Genomic DNA, 26,931 nt, shown 5'->3' on the forward strand with positions numbered 1-26,931 from the left:
AAGAATAGTGTGTGCATGAAACGTTTGCTACCTCATCACAACTCAGATCAGGGAATGATTCAGTTTCAATGATCACTTATCGATTTCACAGCTGTTTAATCCATTGTTGTTTGCAAAACATCACACTATTTTTCCAGAAAAAGAGCTTAAAATAGCTGTTAATTTGTTCAATTTACAGTCTTCAGATCTGTGTCATGAGCTGAACGTGTTGAACAGCCGAAAAGATTTTATGAAGGTGTCAGGTGCTTTGACCTTGTTGAACTTTCTTTACAATAACAATCTGGCTAAAGCTTTTCCTGAATGTGTAAAACTTCTGCAAATAATAGTAATCTTCCCTATCATGACCAGAGAGGCAGAATGCTTAAAGCAAGTGAAAACATTCATGCGCAACACTATGAATGAGGGCAGACTTTGTGCACTTGCAATGTGTTCCCTAGAAAAAGAATTACTAAATTGGCCAAATTTAAATGAAATGGTCATAGACCATTTTGCTGCGCAAAAGGGGAGATGAGATGACTTCCTCTATAAACAAATGAACTGAGGTAAGCAAACGTGCATTCATAATTGATAAGAGGTAATTTCCTTATATTAAGTCCTACTTAGCCTATTAAGTGAAGTGAGTAAAAAAGGCTAGTGTCATGTTTAGCCAGTCATAAACGTGATGACGTTTTCCAAAACGAATCACTTTTGGTACCAGTACAGTGTGTTGCGCTACAGTGTCACATTTTGTGTACTTTAGCACAACAAACCATACTAAAAATTACATATTTTGGAGAGATCTTTAGTGCGCTATTTGACATAAATGCATATTTTCATAATACACAATAAATATGAATTGTTCGCTTCTCAAACATGTGAATTAATATGGCAGTTGCATGGATTGCTCATGCCACCCAATCACAGTACAAGACCTGTGACATCACTAAAACATCACAGTATTGTCATGAGAATTCATAAACTTCGAGCTTTGGAGGTAAACAACAGTAAATGCCTTAAGTTTAGAACTGAAAACACCAAAAATATTAAGCAGCTGCAAAGTTAACATTCATCACATTAAAGATCTCTCCGAAACGCGTCTTTTCATATGATTTGCTGCAAAGTGTCACAAAATGTAATGATGATGTATAAAAGCACTAACCAAAGATTTTAACTTGAAGTTATCTTCTAATGATATTTAATACCTGATTATAGAAGATACAGTACATAAAATTATGGGTAGAGAGTGATCTGTCCATCCCCCTCCCCCTGATTTCTTAGTTGTTTATGTCAGACTAATCTGTAGCGTAACCCGAGGTCTATGTTGGCTCCGATCAATAAATGCCGCAGTCTTCCCCATTATAGAAACCACAAGCCGTGCCTGGGTTAGAACGATTATTGCATGCACAGAAGTATTCAAACAGTAATTTTTCCTGTGCTCCATAAGCGAGCAGAACAGGAAAAAACCCAAATAACTGGTACATGGGATGTACCCTCTGCCATGCACCTCCCAGTAGTTTGCAGAGCATAGGTGTAGATTTAAATGTATGCTGAGGGTCTCACCAAGGGGAAATAGCATGGGAGATCTGTTTACAGACTGGGTACAGGCGACAATGCCTGTCTGTGAAAGACACCACCCATCCATCACCCCTAAGGACCAACCTCAGAGGAGTGTGTCCTTTCTCACCCAGGTGTGGAACAACTGAACTGCATCTTTTGCCAGGACTTTGATTACCTATTATCTTACCTGAGATACTTCCCACCCCTCCTAATGTGGTGGTCCATCGCCCAGCCAACCTCCACAACATCCCAGTCCATCCCTATGCCACTCCCATCCCAAGCCCTTGCCACAAGAATCATATTCCCGTGGAAGACCAAGGTGCAAGACCCACTCAATCCATCCACCCAGCACTTCCTATCCCATTCCTGTGACAAGTTTATCATACCCTATCAGAGGGCGAGCCAGTCATGACATTTACCAGCTGTGCTGCAATCATTGCACAGCTTTTTATAGTGGTGTATGACTACCAACCCACTGTCCACCAGAATGAATTGCCAGTGCCAAACTGTGGGTTAGAGCAAAGTATACCATCCTCTTACATAACATGCAACTGAGTATAACATACTTCATTTCAATGGCTGCTTCGCTACCCGAGCCATATGGACCCTTCCTTCCACTACCAGCTTTTCTGAACTGCGCAAATGGGAGTTATCCTTACAACACATTCTCTGCTCCCTTAACTATCCAGGCCACAACCTACAATAACATACTGTCCCCACACCCTCCACCCAACAGTTTCCATCCTCTCTGTCCTGTCGTCTCCTCTCTATTCTCATCTCCCACCCTGTTTATTTGCCACCCTCTGCCAATGCACCTGCCCATCTTTCCCCACTCCTCTCCTTTTTTGCTCACCCCACTGTCCCACAGCCTCCTGAGGCTAGGCTTGTTGGCACTCTGTTCCCTGGGCACTCGACCGGACAGTCTGCCTGCTTAGCTGAGTGGTAATATGTTTGCCTCCCATGCAGCACGCCTGGGTTCGATTCTCAGCTGGGTTGGTGATTTTATCCACTCGTGGACTGGGTGTTGTATTGTCCTAATCATCACCAACATGTAAGTTGCCCAATGTCATCTGAAATAAGACTTGCAACCTGGTGGCCAAACTATCGCAAAATGGGCCTTCCAGCTAACAATGCAACATGACCATTTCATTTCATTTCCACTAACAGTGTTCATCTCTCTTCCTACCCATACACTAATATCCCTTCTCCTTCCCTGAACCCTCCAGATTGCTGCTTGTGTCCCACTTGATAGTTGCATTCTGGCCCAACATGCTGGAGTTGGCAGTCATATGTGCATGAGGTGTGCTTGCTTGTGTGTATGAATGGTGTGTCTTTCCGTTTTGCTGAAGAAGGCTGTGGCTGAAAGCCTTATATAAGTGTCTTTTAATTGTGTGTTATTGTAAATTAACATATCTTCTTTATAGTTAGAGCAATATATCTTTTCCTATATTGTTGATATTCCTTCCTAGAGTTTCCATTGTTTTATTCTACTGCATAGTATTAGTCTCCTACAGAATGTGCTGTAGTCTTATTTTCAGAGTCTCTAGCTTCATATTAAATATCTTTTTGACCATTAATTGATTCCATATTTTCATCTCCATATACTGTGGATGTATGCCTATAATTTCAGCTGGTGTGTGGGTAGTGTAAAATTCTCTTTGTATAGAGGGGGTAACACATGTGGAAAAAATGATACTCCTCAAATCATTTTTGACTGCTATGTAAGAACTTTATAATTTCATAAAGTTAAGATGTGTAGTTTCCAAAATAATGGGTAACAGTATTCTTTTTCTGTGCAGTACACATGCAAGCCCCTTGTAAATTCAAAACTACCTATTTTTTTTTAATAGGAAGTTAGCCTGTATTTCCAGCTTGCATTCTTACTATATGATCTGCACAGATTGTTTTTTCTTTTATCCAATTTTTATGTTGTTCACAAATTGCCACATCTTCTAAATTTTTCACACTACTGTAGGCCATGGAAGCCCTGACTTTTCAGAATTTACGTCTGACCACAAATCATTCTTGTAGCTGCAATTGGAGCTCTTTGTTATTCCTGCATTTTCAGTTCTTGTCGTGATATTTCCATAGACATTTTCACACCTAACACACATTTCTTTAGAACTCAAATACCAGTTTCCATAGATTTAGATTTAAAAATGTTTTCGTATATTAAAATAAAACAATGGAAAATATAGGATGGAATATTATGAGAAGGAAAGCTGTTACTCACCATATAGTGGAGATGCTGAATTGCAGATAGGCACAACAAAAAGACTCTCACAATTATAGATTTTGGCTGTTAAGGCCTTCATTGACAGTAGGCACACACACACACACACACACACACACACACACACACACACAAATGCAAACGCAACTCACACACATGGCTGCAGTCTCAGGCAACTGAAACTACACTGTGAGTAGCAGCACCAGTGCATGATGGGAGTAGCGACAGGGTGGGGGTAAGGAAGAGGTTGGAGTGGTGAGGGGGAGAGATAGTATGGTGGGGTCGGCAAACAGTGAAGTGCTGCAGATTAGACTGAGGACAGTGGAGAGGTGGAGAAAGGGGGGAGGTAGCGGAAAAGGAGAGAAATAAAAAGATTGGATGTGGTGGTGGAATGCAGATGTGTAGTGGTGGAAAGGGAACAGGGAAGGGGCTGGATGGGTGAGAACAGTGACTAACAAAGTTTGGGGCCAGGAGGGTTATGGGAATGTGGATGTATTGCAGGGAAAGTTCCCACCTGCACAATTCAGAAAAGCTGGTGTTGGTGGGAAGGATCCATATGGCACAGGCTGTGCAGCAGTCATTGAAATTAAGGATGTCATATTAGGCAGCATGTTCAACCATAGGGTGGTCCACTTGTTTCTTGGGCACAGTTTGTCGGTGGCCACACATGTGGACAGACAGCTTGTTGGTTGTCATGCCTACATAGAATGCAGCACGGTGGTTGCAGCTTAGCGTGTAGACCACATGACTAGTTTCACTTGTAGCCCTGTCTTTGGTGGGATAGATGATGTTAGTGACCAGACTGGTGGTGGGAAGATGTACGCAAACATGATATCCAAACAAAAATGTCTGCTTGTGTCTGTGTATGTGCAGATGGATATGTGCGTGTGTGCGAGTGTGTACCTGTCCTTTTTTCCCCCCTAAGGTAAGTCTTTCCACTCCCGGGATTGGAATGACTCCTTACCCTCTCCCTTAAAACCCACATCATTTCGTCTTTCCCTCTCCTTCCCTCTTTCCTGATGAAGCAACCGTTGGTTGCGAAAGCTAGAATTTTGTGTGTATGTTTGTGTTTGTTTGTGTGTTTATCGACCTGCCAGCGCTTTTGTTTGGTAAGTCTCATCATCTTTGTTTTTAGATATATTTGATAAATTATAAAAATATATAGAATCATCTTATGCTTCTGCATAAGGAATGCCCTACTTACCAAGTATTCTGAAAATTATTTTACATTATAATAAATTATCCAAAATCTTAATTAGTGAAGGATGTCATAGTACCCATAAAAATTAGGATAGCAAAAGTACAGTGGCAAACTTCAGAATCTAACAAGCCCAGAGTCAAACCTGCCACAGGAAACATGATGGTATGGAAGTTTATATGTTAATTATCTCTTATATTAATAAGTTTCAGGTAATTTAAAATATGTTGTTAAAGAGTTAAATTGCAAGCTTTTTAGTGCTGTGTCATTTTACCCAAATGTTCTGATTTTGTACATGACAAATATCAATGGAGAAACTTGAAGGATTACGTTACATCCACAAAGGAAGGAAGATAAACTGTCTTGAAATTATGGAAATGGACACATGTCTATAAACCCAAGCCTAGTACTGAATGGCCAGACACAATTCCCTCACTGAGCACTGCTGACTGCAAATACTACTCAAAATCCCATCCAGGCCAGGTTGTAAATTACCCCTCTTACCCACATGCTCCATTTCATTTCTCAGTTACTGTAATTTCTCTTGTTGTGTTAAAAAAAATTAGTCACAGCTGCATCACTCACCTGCTTGTTATCACTATTATATCCTATCTTTTTCAATTTATTATCTATTACAGACAAGATTATTTTGTTAAGCCACATTTTTGGAATATGTCACCAAAGCTTATTGTTCAGTTATGTTCTTCTATATACAATTGTTGTAATTTGTCTGTTGTTCATTAGTCAATGTATCACATATTTTATCTTAGTTAAGTAATCATAAATTGCTTTCACACTGAAATAACCAGACTTGTTTTATTCCTGTTCTAACATTAACATTTTCATCCCTAGAAATGCATATACTCTGTATGTGCACTAGTTTAAAATCTTTAATCCAACAAAATTTCTCTGCGCCACATGCTTATCTTTGTACCTAATGATGAAGTAACAGCTGAAAACTGATTCATGTATCAAATAATAAATATTGTAGAATATTACACCGGTGTTATGTGTGTTTCATTCATAATGTACAAAATATTCTACCAAGAACCAACGGAACAAGTCAATCAATGCAAAGTTATAATCATCTTCAAACACAGTTTATTCAAATATTATCTATACAGGTCGCGGACTATGCTTATACTGTAGTAGCTTCCATGAAGTTTATAGCCAAAAATTTATATTACATCAGTAAATTTGGACATGCCATTGTGTTTCACCATGAGATTAATACTGAAGTCAGCAGCTATTACAATCCTTTTCCTTTTTTGTTTGTTGAGATTTTTGAGCAAGCACTAAAAATTGACTGGAGCAGCTTAAATTTTAGCCTTCTCTGGTACTAAGTAAACAGAAACTTGTGACATTTATGTTCCTTAACTCAACACAGCAGCTTTCATCTATACACTCTTCATTCACATAATTAAGATCATTCCTTATCTCATATGAGTAAGTATGCATGAGTCTGCAAGTGATTTCTAACATAAAGCTGTTGGCAACTATGAAATTTTCACTTTTATTAACAATTTTAATATTATTGTATGTAAGCCCATGTTCATTGAGGCAAATAATACCACATTGAGGAAATGTTTATGGAATATGAGTATGAGAATGGGAATCAAGAGTATCACATGGAACAGTAAAAGAATGCCCTCATGTATGTAAAAGAGACATGGAATCAAATTTAAAAGAAATACATTTACATCAAGAGCATCAAATTAACAGTTGATCCTGGTTCTTGTGGCAGCACTGACTGATTCTTAAGTCTTACCTGAAGATGGGTGTACATGTTTTAGAATGAGTTTTTCACTCTGGAACAAAGAAGCACTGCAAAAAATTTTATTAGAAATTAAAGTTGTATGCTTAGCTGGAAACTCAAACTTGGATTTTCACCTTTCACAGGGAATGCATTTTTTCTTGTACATCTAACTGATATGGCTCAGTCCAAAACTTCATTATAGTTACTTCATCTGTAGTTTTCCTATCTCCATTCCACATTACATTCCTGCACATTCAGACAAGAACAACCACTCATCTCTTATACTAGCAAGACCAGTTTCCTAAGCTCTCATAGCCACTAATCCAAAGAGAACTTTCCTTTTATGAGTTCTTCTTTTACATTTTGTGGGTTTTTATCTTTTCTTTCCTTGAGTGATTCTTTACCATTACCTTCTTCTTTTTACTGTATATGTACTAATGCATGTCCCCTCAGTGTTTCTGTGTGGTGAAACATATTCTCTTATCTCTGCCACTTCTAACTTCTCAGGCTTTTCAATCTCATCCATTTCTAACATGTGACTGGGGCTGTCCTCTCATCCTATCATGATGTATCTCTTTTTATTTCCATACACAATCCATATTGTAACTTTTCTGCCCTTCCTGCCTATTTCCAGGTCAAGGAACCTGAGTATTGATCCCACTTTTCCTGCAATGCTGTTACTGAGAAATTTATCTGTATTTCATAGCAAGGCATATTTATCATTATTTGAAAAGTCCATCCACTGACAAGTCACAATTATTGTTTATCTTTGAAATTAATAGCTCTCTTTTGTAATGTTCATGTTTTAAAAGTCATCATACATATAGTATAAACCAGACCTCCACCAACAAACCCTTAGAAGTTGTTCAGAGATACCATGTGAGTATTTTGATATAATGACCCATGGTTTCTGGCAGCTCATTACACAGTTTTGGCATTTCATTTTGTTTCTCCCCCCCCCCCCCCCCCCCCCCCACACACACACTCAATGTGAGTTCTCAAGTGCTTACAAAGTTCATAAATTCCTTTAGAAAAAAATTCTTTTGGTAGTCTGCGCAACCACTTATGCACCACGTGGCATACCTCTTCATCAGAATGGAACTTCTTTCCTCCCATTGCGTCTTTGAGTGGTCCAAACATGTGGAAATCACTTGGGGCAAGGTCTGGTGAGTATGGCGGATGAGGAAGACACTCAAAATGCAGGTCTGTGATTGTTACAACTGTTGTACGGGCAGTGTGGGGCCTTGCATTGTCAAGTTGCAAAAGGACACCTGCTGACAGAGATCCACGTCGCTGTGATTTGATTGCAGGCTGCAGATGATTTTTTAGGAGATCTGTGTATGATGCACTGGTGACCGTGGTCCCTCTAGGCATGTAATGCTCCAAAATGATGCCTTTTTCGTCCCAAGGGAGAGTCAGCATAACCTTCCCTGCTGATGGTTCTGTTTGAAACTTCTTTGGTTTTGGTGACGAGGAATGGCGCCATTCCTTGCTCGCTCTCTTTATTTGTGGTTGGTGGAAGTGAACTCAGGTTTTGTCCCCAGTAACGATTCTTGCAAGGAAGCCATTACCTTCTTGTTCAAAGTGCCGAAGAAGTTCTTCACAAGCATCAACACGTCATTCTCTCATTTCAGGCATCAGCTGCCATGGCACCCATCATGCAGACACTTTGTGAAACTAGAGCACATCATACACAATGTGGTGTGCTGAACCATGACTAATCTGTAAACATGCTGCAATGTCATTCAGTGTCACTCAGTGGTTTTCCTTCACTATGGTTTCAACTGCTGCAGTGTTCTGTGAAGTCACAACTAGTTATGCCTGACCTGGACGAGGAGATCTTCCACTGAAGTCATACTATTTGCGAACTTCCTACTCCATTCGTAGACTTGCTGCTGTGACAAACATGTGTCACCATACTGAACCTTCATTCATCGATGAGTTTCAATATGTTTCACAACTTCACCACACAAAAAAACGAATAATAGAACGGTGTTCTTGCCTGGTGCAAGTCGTAAGTGGGATGGCCATCTTTATACTGATACGGTGATGGTATGTGTGCATCTGCACTATGCTGCTACCAACAGGCAATTCTGCATGCTGTTTGTAGCACACTTACCAACTTGCAGGATAGCAGCACGAAATTTTGATTTATTATTACAAATTTAAGGTTTTCATTTGACTCACCTTCATACATGCACAACAGTACAAATGTTGACAATCTCCACTGTGTGTCTTTTTTTAAAACAAGCTTTTCTCACTAATTCATGGCAGTTGTGGTTAACAACAGTAATACCCACTTCACTCTTCACCGGCAAGCTCACATTCAGTACTGTTCATTTCTGTCTTGGGTTTGTTTTTTTCAGGCAGTGTTGTATATTAACAGTGATACAAAGAATCGTTTTACTGATGAAAAGTTGGTTGATATACATTTCATGTATGGACTCACTGAGTGCAGTGGAAGAGTGGCACAACACCATGATGTGCTTTTCCTGCAGCAATGGCAACCACATTCCTTTGGAATTGTCTGAGAGTTGTTGCATTTCTCTGCATTGTGTTGTACAGTTTGGTTATAGTGTGTTACAGGCTTCTTCTCTGTTGTGAAGGTATTTTCAGAGAAATAACGGTGATTGTGGTAACAAACCGAATAAATAATAAGTACATTATTACTCTGTAATGAGCTACCAGAGACCATGGGTCTCTTATAGTAAAATACTCAGAAGATGTCGCTCAACAACCTCTAAAAGTTTGTCGGTGGAGTTCAGGTTCATCCTGTGCAACTTACCATGTCAGACTGTGGAGTAGTACAGTGAAATTTATACTTTTCATCAAATCCATGTAGGTCTCAGTATTGTGTTGTTCATAAAAATCTCTTTTGCAATAAATGTAAAATATTGTCTGTCTTCTTTATATGGTGTTACAATTTAGGTGTTTTTCTCTGTAACTTACAAAATAATAAGTGAGAGAAACATTTATTTAAATACGTAAACATAAGAAAAGTTTCCCTTTCAGCAGAGTTATGAACGTAGTTTATTTAGTTATTTTCCAGAGTGTTAAAACAGTGAGTTATAATTTTTAAACAGAGCTATTTTTTCTATCATGTAGCTGATGAATTTAAATCAGCTGTGTAGAAACCAGTCTATGAAATTTCTGTCAATTTTAGTTAGGGAGTTTGAAACATTCAGAGTTGTAGGGGTGGATGCAACATGATGTACATAATTGGTTGTGTTCAGATGAAAGTTCTGGTGTCAGTAAGTTCATTTAAAAGAATTGTTCAAACAAGGCAACTGAAGGCACCTTCTAAATGGCCTACAGATGAGATGCAAAGTCCCTGAGGTTACGGAGCGACAGTCTTCCTTGTTGCACTGTTTGGAGCCATGTTCAGGTAGGCTGCAGAATGTATCCTTGCACTGCTATACGCAAGGCTTACTACAGATATATTGACATGTTGCTGACTCTCGGCAAATACCAATGCAATAGCAATGAAACAACTGTGGCTTATGTTGCGAGATATCAAGGTTGTTTAGAAGGTGTAGTGAGTTGTGCATTCAGGCATTTATTTGAACACTTCACTTGAATGAATATTTTGCCACTGGAACATCCATTTGAAGACTTCCAGTTATGTAGAGCATGTTGCATCCACTCCTGAAACTTTGAATGTTTCTGTCTCTGTAACTGAAACTGATAGAAATTTCATAAATTGATATGTGCACAGTTTATTTAAATACATCAACTACATAGTTAAAAAAAATTTCTATTTAAAAAAGTATGACTCATTGCAGCAACTGTCTGTAAAATAACTAAATAAATTATGTTCATAACTCTACAGAAAGAGTAATGTTTCATATGTTTATCTACCTAAATAAATATTCCTTTGATTTATCATTTTGTAAGTCACAGAGTAAAATACATTATCTGAAAAATCCCTGTATATTTGCAGTTTAATCTAATCAGTTTTCATCTAATTTAACAGGTACATGTGTTGGCTGTTGATGATGGAATACCAGCAAAAACATCCACTGCGACTTTGTATGTTGTAGTTGAAGATATCAATGATAATTTTCCTCACCTTCTGGAAGATTATAAATCTGTATTACCAGAAAATATGCCTCCAAGAGAAATTATGAAAATACGAGCTGCAGATGATGATGACTATATGAGGCAAAATGGCCCACCATTCTTCTTTAGAATGGATCCTGCAGCAGATGATCATATTCATGCCTCTTTCACTGTAGTTTATGAAAGAAGTAAGTTCTCGGTTTCATAAAATGATCTGCTTTGTTTTCATACATGATAAGTGACTTTATTTTAGCACAGGCACTACAGGAAAATAAGTGTGTTGGTCATTAGTGTGGCAGTGAAACAATTTTTGCCTTGAGTATAAGTCAGCTAGCAATGGCTGACACTAATTGGTTGTTTTGCTGTCAGTGATTAATGGCACTGGTGTCTCAATGCTGACTGTGTTCAGTCAGAATTTTTCCCATTCTCTGTTATTCCTCATAAATTATCAATTTACTCTGGCAGATCCTTGTTGAGTCATCTCTTCTTTTACACATTCCTCCTCCTCCTCCTCCTCCTCCTACTACTACTACTACTACTACTACTACTACTAATGATCAGTCCATTAGAATTTTTCTAGTGGCCTTCAGCTATAAACTGGGCTTACTCATCTTAATATAATAGAAAATCCTATTTAGAATATAAGCAATATAGTCAGGACAGTAATAAGTCTTGGTGTAGAAGTCTTTTGAGCTCTACGTACATGCTTAAATTAGAGCTGATAAATGTTGTGCATATCTCAAACACAAAGGTCAGTATTGAGGATGGCTGTATGTACATACTCCAACAAATAATGCAAGTTCAGAAACAGATTTATAGTCATCAACTTCTTGTTTATGTACCTATACTGCCAGAAAAAATTATAGACCCTTTTAGAGGTTTCCAATTGACTCAAGATTTATTGTTGCAACAGTGCATAATGGAGTACATGAAATGACTATGTTTATAGATCAGTAGCACAAGCAGATCTGAGCTACCAGGTATTGACCCATGCTGAAACACCAATAATAGTATATAGTATAGCCTCCATGGGAAGTAATGCAGGCACTTACTCTGTCATCCAGTCGATCATACAGATGATGAATACTGTCCTGGGATACATTATACCATGCCTGCTCAACCTGTTCACATAGTTTTGTAAGACTTGTTGTCTAACAAATCATGATTCAGTTTTCATCTCATCATATCCCACATGTTCTTGATTGAAGACTAGTCCAAGAGACTGTGCTGGCCACGGTAGTTGTTGCATGACTTGCAGAGAAAGTGGAGCCTCATCAGCAGTGTGTTGGTGAGCATTATCCTGTTGGAACAACACATCACCTTCCTGTTGCAAAAATCAGTCGAACAACATTCTGCACATACCGAGTGCTGTTTAACATCCCCTCCAGAAACACCAAAAGTGAACGAGAGTTGTAGCTTATCGCACCCCAGATCATAAGGCCTGGATTGCAGCCAGTGTGTCTTGGATGAATGCACTCTATGAGACAGTGCTCACCAGGTCTACATTGTATGTGCAAATGACCATCACTTGCATGAAGGTAGAATTCACTTGCATCACTGAAGACCACAGCAATTCATTCCATCTTTCAAGTGATCCTCTGATGGCACCAATTGACCGATGCACATTTATGCTGTGGCACGAGTGGAAGACAGGCTAGAGGTGCGCGTGCCCATAGTCTCACTGCTAATAAATGGTTCTCAACAGTTCATGTTGACATATTTGGTGTCACAAGCCCTCTTATCTGTGCTGTGGTAGCTGCATGATCAGCCACTGCTGCCCTTACAATATGATGATCCTGGTGGTCATCTGTGCTGTGTGGACATCCAGAACATGGTCTACAGGTGTGATAATGTTCAATGACCACTGATACCAACATCATTGCACAACTGACACAGCGTGTCCAACTTTTGTGATAATTCTCTGAAAGGACAATCCAGCCACCCAGAAGACAACAGTCTGAGTCCTTTCAAACTTGCTCACTTGGCTGTATTAAGCATGGGCACCTTGATGTCATGGCTGCCTGCTTGCTTTATACATTTGCATCCACACAGCCTTCTTACTGTAGGCATTCCCTATTAAATTGTAGACAGATGGCGCTCTTGTGCCTGTGCCACTATGCTATCTATTGGTGGACAATGTTAAAACCATTATCAGTGCATCTACTATCCCCCACGTGGCGTATGTGTCATCAAATCAAAATCGACATCTTCTTTCCAGATGTACTATTTTTTTCTCCCCAAACAGTATATTTGTTGTTCCAATCTTCTTCTCTCTGGCAATTGACTGATTTGACTCTCTTCTTATACCATTACTTATACTTACCCAAATTTTACTTTGTAAGCAATGGAGAGAAAAATCATAGCCCCTCTGTCCAGTTGTCCCCTGTTGCTCCTTAGCCGTTCTCCATCTTTTAACTTTTCTGCCTCTTCTCAGTGCTGTTAAGCATATCTTGGATGACACAGACTGATCTATATATACCTTTGACTGAGCACTGACATCCTATCATAAGTAGTGAAGAGTGTATTTTATAGCATAGTAATTTCTCAGATATTATGTGATTTAACTCTTTCAGACCCCCTGGCTGTAATTGTGTATATTAAATTTTATTGTTTTTTAGCTGTAACAGAAATATTTTTCTGCAGTGAAAATCTCATATACACATTTGTGAATGTTCCATAATTTAATTGTGGACAACTGCTGCCAACTGTTGGGTTTCTCAATAGAAATATTAACAAGTCAGTGTAGCAGAGCGCAGCAGCTTGTGGCTGCCAGAATACATATAAGTGGTCAGTTAGCTATATTCCACTGTATAGATCAACATTATTTTTATTGTTATATTTATGGTGGTTATTGAATGATCAGTTTATTTATTACAACAGTGAATATTTCAAAATTAGTTATCGTAGTCCATGAAAAAGAAGCCAAGTGTACAAAGTATATTTTGAAAACAGGTACACTCTTTGTTTAAATCTTGCATCTAAACTGATTAAAAAATCACATAAGAGCAATGCAGCATAAAGAAAAGTTTTCTTCATCCAGAAAAAAATTCAAGTCTGAGAGGGTTAAGCCTAACACTTTATCACTCAGGCTTTTGAGGGTCACTGCAGGAGTATAATGGATTTTCACTTAGTAACATGTACTCGGACATGTACTTCATTTATCGTGTTACCTGATCTCAGTTATAGACACTGTCACCATTTCTGAGCAAGCACTTGTTTACCCAGTCAACTTTGACCATACACACATGATTAATTGAAAGTATAAGGCAAGTGTGTCCTCCACTCATGCAGGTAGAAAATTTGCAATGTCATAAATTAAAAGCTGTGTCAATGCCTATAAAGTTGCATTTCTCACACTGTGAGAATTAGTGTGCTTGTTCCACAATACTTATGTCAACTTAGACTTTCTCTTCCCACTGCAAAGTTAATTGTTATCTAGGTAGTGGGGTGCAGGTGTGGTAATTACAATGGTAAATGATCACTCACACCCCCATTAGTAAATATGAATACTTTTATTCTCAAAGTGTATACACAATGTGTCTAGTATAGAGCACATACTACAGGGAATTGATCTGGCAATGATACAGTTGCTCTTGCTGCGGTAGGGCAGTGATATTACTGGGGGGTAGAGCCAGTGGCTCTACATCCCCACAGTTCTATTGTGACACATTTATATGAAAAAGTCACAGTTCACTTAGCCCTGTCCGATAGTAATTTATTAAAAAGAATCACACTTCAGTAGTTCATGTAATTCAGTCCATAATGAGCATCACTACATCCAACAATCACTAGTTCCAATGACAATAACAGTACATATTCTTGCTAATGAAAACCTAGTTCATTTAAAATGTTTCTTAGTTTGAAGTACTGTAATCACTCAAAAGTCTTTAAAAATTAATGTTAATGAGTGTCTTACTTATAGGTGCAAGTACTTTCAGGTACAAAATGAGCCAACTCCGAGATTTCACACAACATAAATCTTAGTCACAGGCTGTCTATCCCTGAACTGTCAGTTTCGGGTGGTGTCTACATGCTTGTAGATGGGCTTAAGAATGAACTGTTATGTTGTAAACTATATTATGCCATGAAAATTGGCTAGGCTGGATTTCTCTATTTTGAATGAATTGCATGAACTAATGTGATATAGCTTGTAGAAAATGTTTCGGGTTAAGAATTTAGATAAATAAATGGACACTATTATTGTTACGTGACAGCTCCTTATTTACTTGTATAACTACCATATTGCAAATTATAGTAAATCAGAGGGAACTATGAATTTGTTGGTTAATTAATTAGTGCTGTACATCACTCTGTACAGGAAAAATTAAAGTAAAGTATATAAGCAAAACTCATACTCTAATAGTGGCTCTGATGAAATCTGCAGTCGAAAATAGGACTGCTTATGAAGTTGAATACTAATTACCTCTTCATTTAATTAGTTTCTGAGAATTCAACAGTGTGGTGATTCTTCTGGAAAACCTGGAATTCTCAGGTAGTTACATCTCATCTCAGGCAATTTCAGGAATTTCATGGAATATGCAGGAATTCTGCATTTTTAATTTAAAATACATAATATTTCAAACTGTGTTTATTATATTAACATTATTACATGTAAATTATCAGTGTTTAAAAACTGCACTTAAACTACAGCTTATGGCTTGTATATAGCTCACCTGAGAGGAAAGAAAAGTCATTATTGTCATATGCCCCCTGTCCCACCCACACTCACCAGTAATTTAGCAGGGGCTTCTTGACACAATCTTCATCCTTGCATCTGGAATTTTCAGAGATTTTTTTTCTCCAAGTTTGAATAGCACCCCTGTTTAAAGTATTTTACTGGAGAGTGGGACTGTAGAAATTCTGTTGGTGTGGGTCACTCTTCTCAAATACACTCCTGGAAATTGAAATAAGAACACCGTGAATTCATTGTCCCAGGAAGGGCAAACTTTATTGACACATTCCTGGGGTCAGATACATCACATGATCACACTGACAGAACCACAGGCACATAGACACAGGCAACAGAGCATGCACAATGTCGGCACTAGTACAGTGTATATCCACCTTTCGCAGCAATGCAGGCTGCTATTCTCCCATGGAGACGATCGTAGAGATGCTGGATGTAGTCCTGTGGAATGGCTTGCCATGCCATTTCCACCTGGCACCTCAGTTGGACCAGCGTTCGTGCTGGACGTGCAGACCGCGTGAGACGACGCTTCATCCAGTCCCAAACATGCTCAATGGGGGACAGATCCGGAGATCTTGCTGGCCAGGGTAGTTGACTTACACCTTCTAGAGCACGTTGGGTGGCACGGGATACATGCGGACGTGCATTGTCCTGCTGGAACAGCAAGTTCCCTTGCCGGTCTAGGAATGGTAGAACAATGGGTTCAATGACGGTTTGGATGTACCGTGCACTATTCAGTGTACCCTCGACGATCACCAGTGGTGTACGGCCAGTGTAGGAGATCGCTCCCCACACCATGATGCCGGGTGTTGGCCCTGTGTGCCTCGGTCGTATGCAGTCCTGATTGTGGCGCTCACCTGCACGGCGCCAAACACGCATACGATCATCATTGGCACCAAGGCAGAAGCGACTCTCATCGCTGAAGACGACACGTCTCCATTCGTCCCTCCATTCACGCCTGTCGCGACACCACTGGAGGCGGGCTGCACGATGTTGGGGCGTGAGCGGAAGGCGGCCTAACGGTGTGCGGGACCGTAGCCCAGCTTCATGGAGATGGTTGCGAATGGTCCTCGCCGATACCCCAGGAGCAACAGTGTCCCTAATTTGCTGGGAAGTGGCGGTGCAGTCCCCTACGGCACTGCGTAGGATCCTACGGTCTTGGCGTGCATCCTTGCGTCGCTGTGGTCCGGTCCCAGGTCGACGGCCACGTGCACCTTCCGCCGACCACTGGCGACAACATCAATGTACTGTGGAGACCTCACGCCCCACGTGTTGAGCAATTCGGCGGTACGTCCACCCGGCCTCCCGCATGCCCACTATACGCCCTCGCTCAAAGTCCGTCAACTGCACATACGGTTCACGTCCACGCTGTCGCGGCATGCTACCAGTGTTAAAGACAGCGATGGAGCTCCATATGCCACGGCAAACTGGCTGACACTGACGGCGGCGGTGCACAAATGCTGCGCAGCTAGCGCCATTCGACGGCCAACACCGCGGTTCCTGGTGTGTCCGCTGTGCCGTGCATGTGATCATTGCTTGTACAGCCCTCTCGCAGTGTCTGGAGCAAGTATGGTGGGTCTGACACATCGGTGTCAATGTGTTCTTTTTTCCATTTCCAGGAGTGTATATTGATTAGCTAATAGCATTTTGCATTTACAAACTGTAATTGTATTTTCTTAATTATAAGTGCCCTAATGAAAACTAATGACACCAGTGTAAACAGAACAACCAAAATAATAATCTGAACAATAAATTCGAGTGAAATCAAGTCTAAATAAAATCTTGAGATTTTTATGTAAGTGTCACCTGCCAATAGATAAATGCATTGAAAATAATATAAAAATTAGCAGAGAAAATTTGGTTAATTTTTGGAGCAGAAAAAATATAACAGATGGGAAGGTTCGACCATGTGGTGTCACAAGGTGTTGAAATATTATTGGTACAGTTTGCAACTCAAAGTGTATCTGGTGACACTGACAATGTATGCTTGGTACAGTAACCACAGTTTATATATGATCCCCATGTTATATCTCCAACTGGTGTCAGTAGCTCTACATATTCACAGCGATGTGGTAATGACATTGTTTCATACTGCCTATAGTCTAGACCTTGCCGGTGGTGAGGAGGCTTGCGTGCCTCAGCGATACAGATAGCCGTACCGCAGGTGCAACCACAACGGAGGGGTATCTGTTGAGAGGCCAGACAAACGTATGGTTCCTGAAAAGGGGCAGCAGCCTTTTCAGTAGTTGCGGGGGCAACAGTCTGGATGATTGACTGATCTGGCCTTGTAACATTAACCAAAACAGCCTTGCTGAGCTGGTACTGCGAACGGCTGAAAGCAAGGGGAAACTACGGCCGTAATTTTTCCCGAGGGCATGCAGCTTTACTGTATGGATAAATGATGATGGCGTCCTCTTGGGTAAAATATTCCGGAGGTAAAATAGTCCCCCATTTGGATCTCCGGGCAGGGGACTACTCAGGAGGACGTCGTTATCAGGAGAAAGAAAACTGGCGTTCTATGGATTGGAGCATGGAATGTCAGATCCCTTAATCGGGCAGGTAGATTAGAAAATTTAAAAAAGGAAATGGACAGGTTAAAGTTAGATATAGTGGAAATTAGTGAAGTTCAGTGGCAGGAGGAACAAGACTTTTGGTCAGGTGAATACAGGGTTATAAATACAAAATCAAATAGGGGTAATGCAGGAGTAGGTTTAATAATGAATAAAAAAATAGGAGTTCGGGGAAGCTACTACAAACAGCATAGTGAATGTATTATTGTGGCCAAGATACACATGAAGCCCACACCTACCACAGTAGTACAAGTCTATATGCCAACTAGCTCTGCAGATGACAAAGATATTGAAGAAATGTATGATGAGATAAAAGAAATTATTCAGGTAGTGAAGGGAGACGAAAATTTAATAGTCATGGGTGACTGGAATTCGATAGCAGGAAAAGGGAGAGAAGGAAACGTAGTAGGTGAATATGGATTGGGGGTAAGAAATGAAAGAGGAAGCCGCCTGGTAAAATTTTGCACAGAGCATAACTTAATCATAGCTAACACTTGGTTCAAGAATCATAAAAGAAGGTTGTATACATGAAAGAAGCCTGGAGATACTGACAGGTTTCAGATAGATTATATAATGGTAAGACAGAGATTTAGGAACCAGGTTTTAAACTATAGGACACTTCCAGGGGCAGATGTGGACTCTGACCACAATCTGTTGGTTACGAACTGTAGATTAAAACTAAATAAACTGCAAAAAGGTAGTAATTTAAGGAAATGGGACCTGGATAAACTGACTAAACCAGAGGCTATACAGGTTTCAGGGGGAGCATAAGGGAACAATTGACAGAAATGGGGGAAGGAAATACAGTGGAAGAAGAATGGGTAGCTTTGAGGGATGAAATAGTGATGGCAGCAGAGGATCAAATAGGTAAAAAGATGAGGGCTAGCAGAAATCCTTGGGTAACAGAAGAAATATTGACTTTATTTGATGAAAGAAGAAAATACAAAAATACAGTAAATGAAGCAGGCAAAAAGGGATACAAACGTCTCAAAAATGAGATTGACAGGAAGTGCAAAATGGCTAAGCAGGCATGGCTAGAGGACAAATGTAAGGATGTAGAGGCTTATCTCACTAGGGGTAAGATAGATACTGCCTACAGGAAAATTAGAGAGACCTTTGTAGAAAAGAGAACCACTTGTATGAATATCAAGAGCTCAGATGGAAACCCAGTTCTAAGCAAAGAAGGGAAAACAGAATGGTGGAAGAAGTATATAGAGGGACTATACAAGGGCGATGTACTTGAGGGAAATGTTATAGAAAGGGAAGAGAATGTAGATGAAGTTGAAATGGGAGAATACGATAGTGCATGAAGAGTTTGGCAGAGCACTGAAAGACCTGAGTCGAAACAAGGCCCCAGGAGTAGACAACATTCCATTAGAACTACTGATGGCCTTGGGAGAGCCAGTCCTAACAAAACTCTACCATCTGGTGAGCAAAATGTATGAGACAGGTGAAATACCCTCAGACTTCAAGAAGAATATAATAATTCCAATCCCAAAGAAAGCAGGTGTTAACAGGTGTGAAAATTACCAAACTATCAGTTTAATAAGTCACGGCTGCAAAATACTAACGCGAATTCTTTACAGATGAATGGAAAAACTGGTAGAAGCCGACCTCAGGGAAGATCAGTTTGGATTCTGTAGAAATATGGGAACACGTGAGGCAATACTGACCCTACAACTTATCATAGAAGCTAGACTAAGAAAAGGCAAACCTACGTTTCTAGCATTTGTAGACTTGGAGAAAGCCTTTGACAATGTTGACTGGAATACTCTCTTTCAAATTCTGAAGGTGGCAGGGGTGAAATACAGGGAGCGAATTTCTATTTACAATTTGTACAGAAACCAGATGGCAGTTATAAGAGTCGAGGGATATGAAAGGGAAGCAGTGGTTGAGAAGGGAGTGAGACAGGGTTGTAGCCTCTCCCCGATGTTATTCAATCTGTATATTGAGCAAGCAGTAAAGGAAACAAAAGAAAAATTCAGAGTAGGTATTAAAATCCATGGAGAAGAAATAAAAACTTTACGGTTCACCGATGACATTGTAATTCTGTCAGAGACACCAAAGGACTTGGACGAGCAGTTGAATGGAATGGACAGTGTCTTGAAGGGAGGGTATAAGATGAACGTCAACAAAAGCAAAATGAGGATAATGGAATGTAGTCAAATTAAGTCGGGTGATGCTTAGGGAATTAGATTAGGAAATTAGACACTTAAAGTAGTAAAGGAGTTTTGCTATTTGGGGAGCAAAGTGACAGATGATGGTCAAAGTAGAGAGGATATAAAATGTAGACTGGCAATGGCAAGGAAAGCATTTCTGAAGAAGAGAAATTTGTTAACATCGAGTATAGATTTAAGTGTCAGGAAGTCATTTCTGAAAGTATTCGTATGGAGTGTAGCCATGTATGGAAGTGAAACATGGACAATAAACAGTTTGGACAAGAAGAGAATAGAAGCTTTTGAAATGTGGTGCTACAGAAGAATGCTGAAGATTAGATGGGTAGATCACGTAACTAATGAGGAGGTATTGAATAGAATAGGGGAGAAGAGGAGTTTGTGGTACAACTTGACTAGAAGAAGGGATCGGTTGGTACGACACGTTCTGTGGCATCAAGGGATCCCCAATTTAGTATTGGAGGGCAGCGTGCTGGGTAAAAATCATAGAGGGAGACGAAGAGATAAATACACTAAGCAGATTCAGAAGGATGCAGGCTGCAGTATGTACTGGGAGATGAAGAAGCTTGCACAGGATAGAGTAGCATGTAGAGCTGCATCAAAGCAGTCTCAGGACTGAAGACCACAACAACAACAGACATTGACACCCTGCAACGGTTCTGGAGCACAGAGTCCTATTGGTAATGTGGTGTTGTGTAATAGGCATAACAGGTTACGTACTGTTGGAATTGAATAGGTCCTTATCCTCCTTCAACAACCTTGTCATCTCCTGTCCCCATAATTGCTAAAAGTGATAGTTTTCTCACAATGCAGTAGTGTCAGAAGTTTTCCCATGGTGGGGGCTCTAGTCCCCTCAGAAGCATATTCTATTTTATCAGAGACAGGGACACCTGTCAAAGCAGTCATGTTAAATGCCTTCTCTGCTGTAATTTCTACATACCATTCTCAGTGGGCACGATCACAAGTCAGCTGTCAAACAAAAGGAACAGCCACCACCAACCTGTTGCCAAGAGCAGAGTTGCCCACCCAATGGCATAACACACTGCTGAGCACTACATGCTTGATTTCAATGGCTGATTCACAATCCATGCCATCTGGATACTTCCTACCAGCTGCAGTTCCTCTAAATTACATGGATGGGGGTTGTTCATGCAACACATCCTTTGTTCCCCTTAGTCCAGATGGCTACAATCTCAACTAGCCACTGCCTAGATACACCTCCACCTATGCCCAATGGCCCTAACCTCACTCACCCTACAATTATATCCTTCTTTCCACAGTCTCTGTCTTCCTCTGTTCTATCTCCGCCTTTCAACCCACCCCTCTACATCATTATGTGCTGCACTCAGTTCACCCCTGCCTATGGCTGGACAAAGCTTACATTGCCTCACAACTGTCCTATGCATCTGATGCCTCTCCCACCCAGCCATTAGCTATCCTTTCGCAACCCTCTCTTTTGCTCCCCATCTCCTTTCTCCCCTCACCCCCTGTACTCAATACAAGCCCTCACCCCCAGCTGAGCTGCAGTGCCAGTACAACATAGTCAATTCAGACAGTGTAGCTTTACAGCTATATATGAGTGTTTATGTACTCTGTAGCTCTGAAGGAAATTCATCTGAAAGTTATCAAAGTGTTTTGTTTTGTTTGGATGACAACCAACCATTTGGCAAGTTGTTACCCTTGTTCCTGAAACTGCTTATAATGCCAGCACAGATATTTAATACTGTAGTAGTTGCATTAGGATGTCACAATTACATACCAGTACGCGGTGTGCAATAGTAGAACACAGCCATTATCACCATTAATACTGAAGAAATAAAGTCCTTTGTCTATACATATCATTGTGTGTGAGGGCATGCCAGGACCTAATACCTCTGGATTTCTTACATGAAAACTCTTGAAGCATTTTAAATAAAACAAATGTTATTAACATTCTACATCTCTTTTCTTCATGTCTACATATTTATTTCTCAACAGAGTGATCATGGCAGTGAACACATTTCTCTCAACTAGAGACCATTTTGTTGAAACCATCGCTGTAGAATGTTTGTTGACAGAGCCACAACCTCACATCTCCTTGCACTGCTTCATCACTATCAAAGTGTCATTCTTGAAGGAGTTCTTTAAGTTTTGGAATGGACGAGAATTGAATGGGGCCATGTCAGGACTGTATGGTGGATGATCGATGACAGTGAACCCAAGGCATCGGATTGTTGAAGATGTTGCAATGCTCATGAGCAGTCTGGCATTGTCATGCTGAAGAAGAAGGTGCTCTCCATGTGTGGATGAACTCTTTGAATTCGAAACTCGATTATAGAGTGCTGCCTCTCATGCAGTGCCTTGTTACACGCAACTACTCAGTCTCCTCTAATAGCAGGGGTGGCAAAAATGTAGACATGAAGAATAAAGATGAGGAATGTCAATAATGTTTGTTTCATTTAAAAAGTTTTAAGAGTTTCACATAAAAAATTAAGATGCCTTATTATTCAACATGCGCTCATAATTTTTTTTAGTTTTTCATGTTAGGGAAACTTTTTTCTTAGATATTTTTTATGTGGCTATTCACTGGCAAGGCATTTACAACCACAGCTTAGCTGTCAGACTTGCATTCTCCATCAGCCCATATGCACATGCTTATGAGTACGCACACCCACATACATATATGTATTCATTCTCTCTCTCTCTCTCTCTCTCTCTCTCTCTCTCTCTCTCTCTCTCTCTCTCTCCTCTCTCTCTTTTCTCTTCCTTCCTTCCTTCCTTCCTCCCTCCCCCCCTCCCTCCCTCCCTCTCCCCATTCTTCATTACTTTTCTTTTTTTCTTCCCTGCCACTATTTGTTTGTTCTACCTATTTTCACTGTTTCGTTTAAAATATGTATCTGTAATGTCTCCTGAGCTTTGTCAGTTATATTTTTACTTGTGTTGCAGAGAAATTTTCAGTTTTGTTTTTCTGATTTGTAAGTGAAGTCAGTTTGAACAATGACTGCTCATGAAATGCTTCATGTTATGTGCAGTAACAACAAAAAAAACTCATTTTTGTTTTTGTTCTCATTACAAAGAATGTGTTGTGAGATTATACTTAGTGTACAGGTAGTAGAGCTGGCTGAAATTTGTGACTTTTATTGAAGTTGTTGACAATAGCTGATTAAACAGTATGTCCAACTGAAACTGAGCAAAGTTTGTACTATATCATGTTATTTTACTCGTCCGCCACACTGCAGAATTATGTAGTCATTGTTGAAATGTTGGTCAGTCTTCATATTTTACCTTCTCCATTAACAGATATAATGGGAAATGAATATTGCACCACACTAATTTGATGGTTACTCTATCTGTTTGGCACGTAAGATTACCCTTCAATCATTTTGTTTTGCAACTGGAAAAAAAATGTTTTTCATTTTACATTTTGTAGCTTTGTTAACTCTACGTACACTCTATGACTCCCACAAATAAACTAATTGTCATAAAGTCTAATAATACTGTGAATTTACATGAGTGACAAGGTCTGTTTGGATCCCTAGAGAAAAACAGGCCTGGAAAAGCTGCTTTAATCCACTAAGAGCAAAATTTTATAGGAAAAATTTTGCATGCTTTGTGCACACAGTATCAGTTCTTTTGGTTAAAGTTGTGTGTGAGAAGCCTGCAATTTCTGTATCACTGCATGGAAAACAAAATCAATAATTACAGACTAATATCAAGTGAAATTTTTGCTAGAAGCTAGAGTCCTGTGTCCTGCTACCACAACATGTTATTGACAAATCATGTTGCCATACTCAGCTATTCTGCTGAGCTAAAAAGCTAGCTTAAGTACAGCAACACTAAGGGCAGTGGTCCCTCTGTGCAATAATCATCCTGCCATACTCAGCTATTCTGCTGAGATAAAAAGCTAGTTTAAGTATGTCAGCACTGAGGGCAGTGTCCCTGGACTGCAGGGTAAATTGGTATTTGTCAGCAAAACTCAACTCATACACATCCCCTTGTGTTGTGATGCCAGAAGACTCAATAATTATTTAGCTGTGTAGAGACAAAAATTAATTACTAGTATCAGCATTTCGTAAAATGAATCTACTTAGGGAAAAATGGTGTATTTTGGTAATATTTCATACTACTGAACCAGTATTAATTTTAGAGTTTACAGAATCACTCACCACCATAAAAATGAAGCCATATTGTAAACTGTAACTTCTTTTTCCCATTAAGATGATGCAGATGGTGAAGGTTCAGCATCAGTATCTTCACTGGTGACCTTTGACAGGGAGCAAGAAAAAGAATATCGTATTCCAGTTCTGATCACTGATTCTGGACAGCCTTCTTTAACAGGAACGGGAACTGTAGTTGTTGTCATTGGTGATGTCAATGATAATAAAATGAAACCAGGAATGAAAAATATTCTTGTATATAGTTACCAGGTAAGTTCTGTGTATTTCCTGCTTAGAGAATGCTAAATGGTTACAAATTACAAAATAATCCCTCTGCACACCTGTTTCTTCAAACACAAATTGAGTTTACATTCTTTTTATGTGGTTTAAAAATTGGAACTTTTCCATCTTCTAACAACTTCTTCATGACTCATGCCATAAGCATGCCCCTTGTCCTCTTCACCCAAAACCAGATCTTCTAAACTGAAATGTCTGTCCAATATGTTCTTTATCCCTTAAAACCACCTGACCTAATTTCTTTAGTTTTTGTCTTCTTAACAGTGGCCTCTTTCCATTGGCTTGTCACTAAACCTCAGCCTTCCTCTTTTATTCATGTTGTATTTATTCCTCTTGTTATGCATATACAGTAAGGTATTACAATTTACGTTTTAGAAGTGTAATTCTTTCGCCTATGTATGATGGAAGCATTATCTGTATATTAAGTTTTACTAACTTTTCTCTAGTGATTTTGTTCTACCAGCACATCTAATGCCCCTTTATAGCTTTATTAGTACAGCACACAACTTGGATAACGTCATAAATTTGTGCTTGGTTCTCTCCATCCACCTGGCTTCAACTTACACTAACCATTCCTCCAGTTGTCTATAACTTTTCTTTTACTTCACCATCTCCCTTCATCCCATCCTGAATAGCCATCAGGAAACACTGAATTTTAAACTAGAAAATTAAAAACAATATTATGTATACTGCAGTACTGTCAGACAGAATCACATGACTGGTTTTAAAACTAAACAAATAGTATTCCATGAGAATCATCATAGCTATATATAAATGTAGTCACACTCTGACAAGGAGAGGATACCTTTGAAGATATCCCACAACAAGATAATTATTAAGAAAGGTTAATGAAAAAGTAGGACAAAAACTAAGCAACAGTTCTTCAGGGGAGACCTTTTAATATGATACAAGAAATGACAAATTTCTTACATTTATAATAATGAATTTTGACATCTTACATTGGTAGAATTTGATGATAAGTCCAATTGGTCTGTGCTTATTATGTTCTTCTATAAGAAAATAAATAGTATATGGAGTTGACAATAATCAAATGGAACTAAAAGTGAAACAATGTACATTTTACCAAACAAGAAAGTAATTTTTTGAATATAGTGGTCCTAAATCATTTTTGAAGTGCATGTTATAACAGGCTTATAAGATGCAGAGCAAACAAAAAAGATACAAAGCTAGAAAGAGAGGAACTCGTCAAACAGAAAGTCATGAATGTGGAGAACAAGAATTTATTAAAAGTAGGGAGGTGTTCCAGATTCAGCTAAGCAACAAGTTCAGCATCTTGGTAAATGAAGCTTATTCAGACATTTATGAAAGGGGATATTATTTTATAATGCTATGGTGAACATCCAAAAACAGCAAAAAAAAAAAAGTTACAGATATGAAAGAAACAAAGGAAAAGAAAATTTCAAATGGAATGACACAGTTACTAAGGAGGAAGCAAAGTCTTCAAACAAACAGTAATAGGAATATGATAGAGTAATATGAAAATAAAGTAACTATTGGTAAATGTCTCTGATAGGAGGCAAGAAGATCCAGTGAAATCTGATATGGGAAACAATTGCTAGCAATAAAAATATGAAGAAAACAAAACTGAAACAGATGTTGGATATACACTATATTTCATCACTTAAAGTGACAGAGCTAACAGTAGAGAGAAAAGTGTCCAAGCATTTTAAGATTTCTTTACATGTTTGTATAGTTCAAAGAATGAATCAGAAATAAATAGTTAATGACAAAAATAATGGCATTCAAGAAGTAATGCACAATGAGGTGGATAAAGCCATTCCAGATATGGATAACTCAATAGGGTTTTTAAAACAGCTTCAGGTTTTTCTGAAAAGGAAAGTTTACAGTATGTGTGTTCCCTATAGATCTGAGACATTGACTTTTGTTTCAAAAACTATTAAAAACCTGGTGATTGTTCAGTGAGTGATGGAAATGAATGGATATTGGGAATAGCCAGGAGAGTCAGTTAAACAATCTAGTGGATCTGCTGAAGTACGAAGAATGATTATAAAACATAATTGTGCGAAACCACCTAGAAAGGCATGGCTTGCTAAAGGGATAAAAATATCTTGTAAGCAGAAAATGAAAATGTAACTTATAGCTAAAAGGAGTAATGATCCAGAGACAGTCAAACATTACAAAAACTACTGGACTGTTAGGAAATGTTATTAGGAAGTCCACCAGTGTCTACATTGTGTCTGAGATTAGCACTTCTGATAATAGAATTAAAACAATTTGTAATATTATCAAAAGGGAAACAGGGC

The 26,931-nt window shown here is 39.2% G+C and overlaps 2 protein-coding genes across 2 annotated transcripts in view; both read left to right on the top strand.

The window, feature by feature from the left end:
* Positions 1–10,990, top strand: part of LOC124620144 (neural-cadherin-like) — a 198,212-nt gene extending 187,222 nt beyond the window's left edge. Inside the window, exon 10 of the mRNA XM_047146814.1 lies at positions 10,697–10,990. Within this exon, the coding sequence (XP_047002770.1) occupies positions 10,697–10,990 (294 nt within the window). The remainder of the gene's footprint in view (positions 1–10,696) is intronic.
* A 128-nt stretch (positions 10,991–11,118) lies between these two features.
* Positions 11,119–26,931, top strand: part of LOC124620145 (neural-cadherin-like) — a 141,829-nt gene continuing 126,016 nt past the window's right edge. Inside the window, exons 1-2 of the mRNA XM_047146815.1 lie at positions 11,119–11,146; positions 24,411–24,619. Of these exons, the coding sequence (XP_047002771.1) occupies positions 11,119–11,146; positions 24,411–24,619 (237 nt within the window). The remainder of the gene's footprint in view (positions 11,147–24,410; positions 24,620–26,931) is intronic.

The sequence above is a fragment of the Schistocerca americana genome, chromosome 6 (assembly GCF_021461395.2).
Source record: "Schistocerca americana isolate TAMUIC-IGC-003095 chromosome 6, iqSchAmer2.1, whole genome shotgun sequence".
NCBI lineage: Eukaryota > Metazoa > Arthropoda > Insecta > Orthoptera > Acrididae > Schistocerca > Schistocerca americana.